General features: G+C 15.9%; 1 protein-coding gene across 1 annotated transcript in view; it reads right to left on the bottom strand.

The window, feature by feature from the left end:
- The window catches only part of NAEGRDRAFT_76327 (uncharacterized protein), a gene marked incomplete at both ends in the record, with an annotated part of 5,959 nt that overhangs the window by 1,854 nt on the left and 2,494 nt on the right, over positions 1 to 1,611 (bottom strand). The window contains 2 exons of the mRNA XM_002668703.1: positions 297 to 570; positions 820 to 980. Coding sequence (XP_002668749.1) covers positions 297 to 570; positions 820 to 980 — 435 coding nt within the window. The remainder of the gene's footprint in view (positions 1 to 296; positions 571 to 819; positions 981 to 1,611) is intronic.

Here is a 1,611-nt window from a genome sequence, read left to right as displayed (position 1 = left end):
TCATTCATCTGCAACTAATTAGGATCCTGGTTGGATAATTTTGTAGCTTTCTAATGAACAACTGTTGGATGACAAGCAGTTGAGTAGTATATCAGAGAATACGAATTATTTATTAATACAAATTTAATTAAAATCAGAATGAAATTCAAAATTTGTACATTTTTTTAAATATTTTTTCATTTCATCTGCAACTTCCTTATATATATTTCCAATTTTTAAATGTTTAATATTTAAAAATATTGCAAGTCTCAAAAAAGATTCATCATCAAATCTTGGATTTGATTTTTCAAATGTACCTGCCAAATTTAAATTTGATAAACATGGAAATTTTTCACAAATAATTTTAATTCCCTTTTCACCAATTTCAGAATCAATTAATTTTAATTCTTTTAAATTTGTTAAATTAATTAAATGTTTAATTCCTTCAAATGTAATCCAATCTAATTTTAAATATTTTAAATGACTTAATTTAGAAATATGAATCAAATCTTGATTAACTATATCAGTTCTAAATAAATCTAAAAATGTTAATTTTTTCAAGTTACTTAAATAGGAAATATCTTTAATATTCTTATTAAAAGATAAATTTAATTGTGTTAAATTTTTTAAATGAATTAAAGGTTCAATATTTTCAATTTGATTTAAAGATAAATTTAAATTTTTTAAATATTTAAATTGATTAAAATTTGTTAATTTTGAAATTGAATTACTACTTAAATCCAAATATAGTAATTTATGTAAATTTAAATCAAAATTAGAAATTTGATTATTATTTAAATCTAAATGAGTTAAATATTTTAAATTTAATAAAAATTGAACATGTTCATCTTTAATTTCCCATTTTTCACCTGTAATTCCTAATATAGATAATTTATTTAAATGTTGAAAATATTGAATACCATCACCAGTAACACCAGTTGAATTTAATTCTAAATGAGTTAAATTATTCATTTTAGAAATTAATTCACATCCTTTTGTACCTATTTGTGATTTATTATTAGTAATTACTAATTTTGTTAAATTACTTAATTTAGATAAATGTTTACAAATAATTAAATTAATATTATTATCAATTATAATTAAATTATTTAAATAATTTAAAGTAGATAAAATACATGGTTCATCTATAGATTGATAACCTAATTCCATTAAATTTAAATTTTCATTTACAAATAAAGGTTCTAAAGAATTAATTGATTTTTCAAATTGAATTTTTTCTAAATTTTTAAAATTATTTATAAATAAATTTGATAAATTACTTGTTAAATTATAATTTCTAAATCCAGGAATATAACTTGTTTGTAATTTTTTTAAATTTATCATATTTGTAAAAATAAAATTTAAATCTGTAATATTAGTTTTACAAATATATAATTCAATTAAATTATTTAATTTAGAAATTACTTCAATTGAATAATTATCAATTTGTGTTTCATTTAAATTTAATATTTTTAAATTTTTTAATTTTATAAAATTTTCATTTAAATAATTAATTTCTAAATTATTTGATAAATTTAAATTAATTAAATTATTTAAATAAAATGAAATTATTTGAATTGAATCATTTGTAATTTTAATATTATTTGATAAATTTAATTCAATTATATTATT

This window comes from Naegleria gruberi (genome assembly GCF_000004985.1).
Source record: "Naegleria gruberi genomic scaffold NAEGRscaffold_116, whole genome shotgun sequence".
Taxonomy (NCBI): Eukaryota; Heterolobosea; class Eutetramitea; order Acrasida; family Naegleriidae; genus Naegleria; species Naegleria gruberi.
This window is presented reverse-complemented; position numbering and strand designations above follow the sequence as displayed.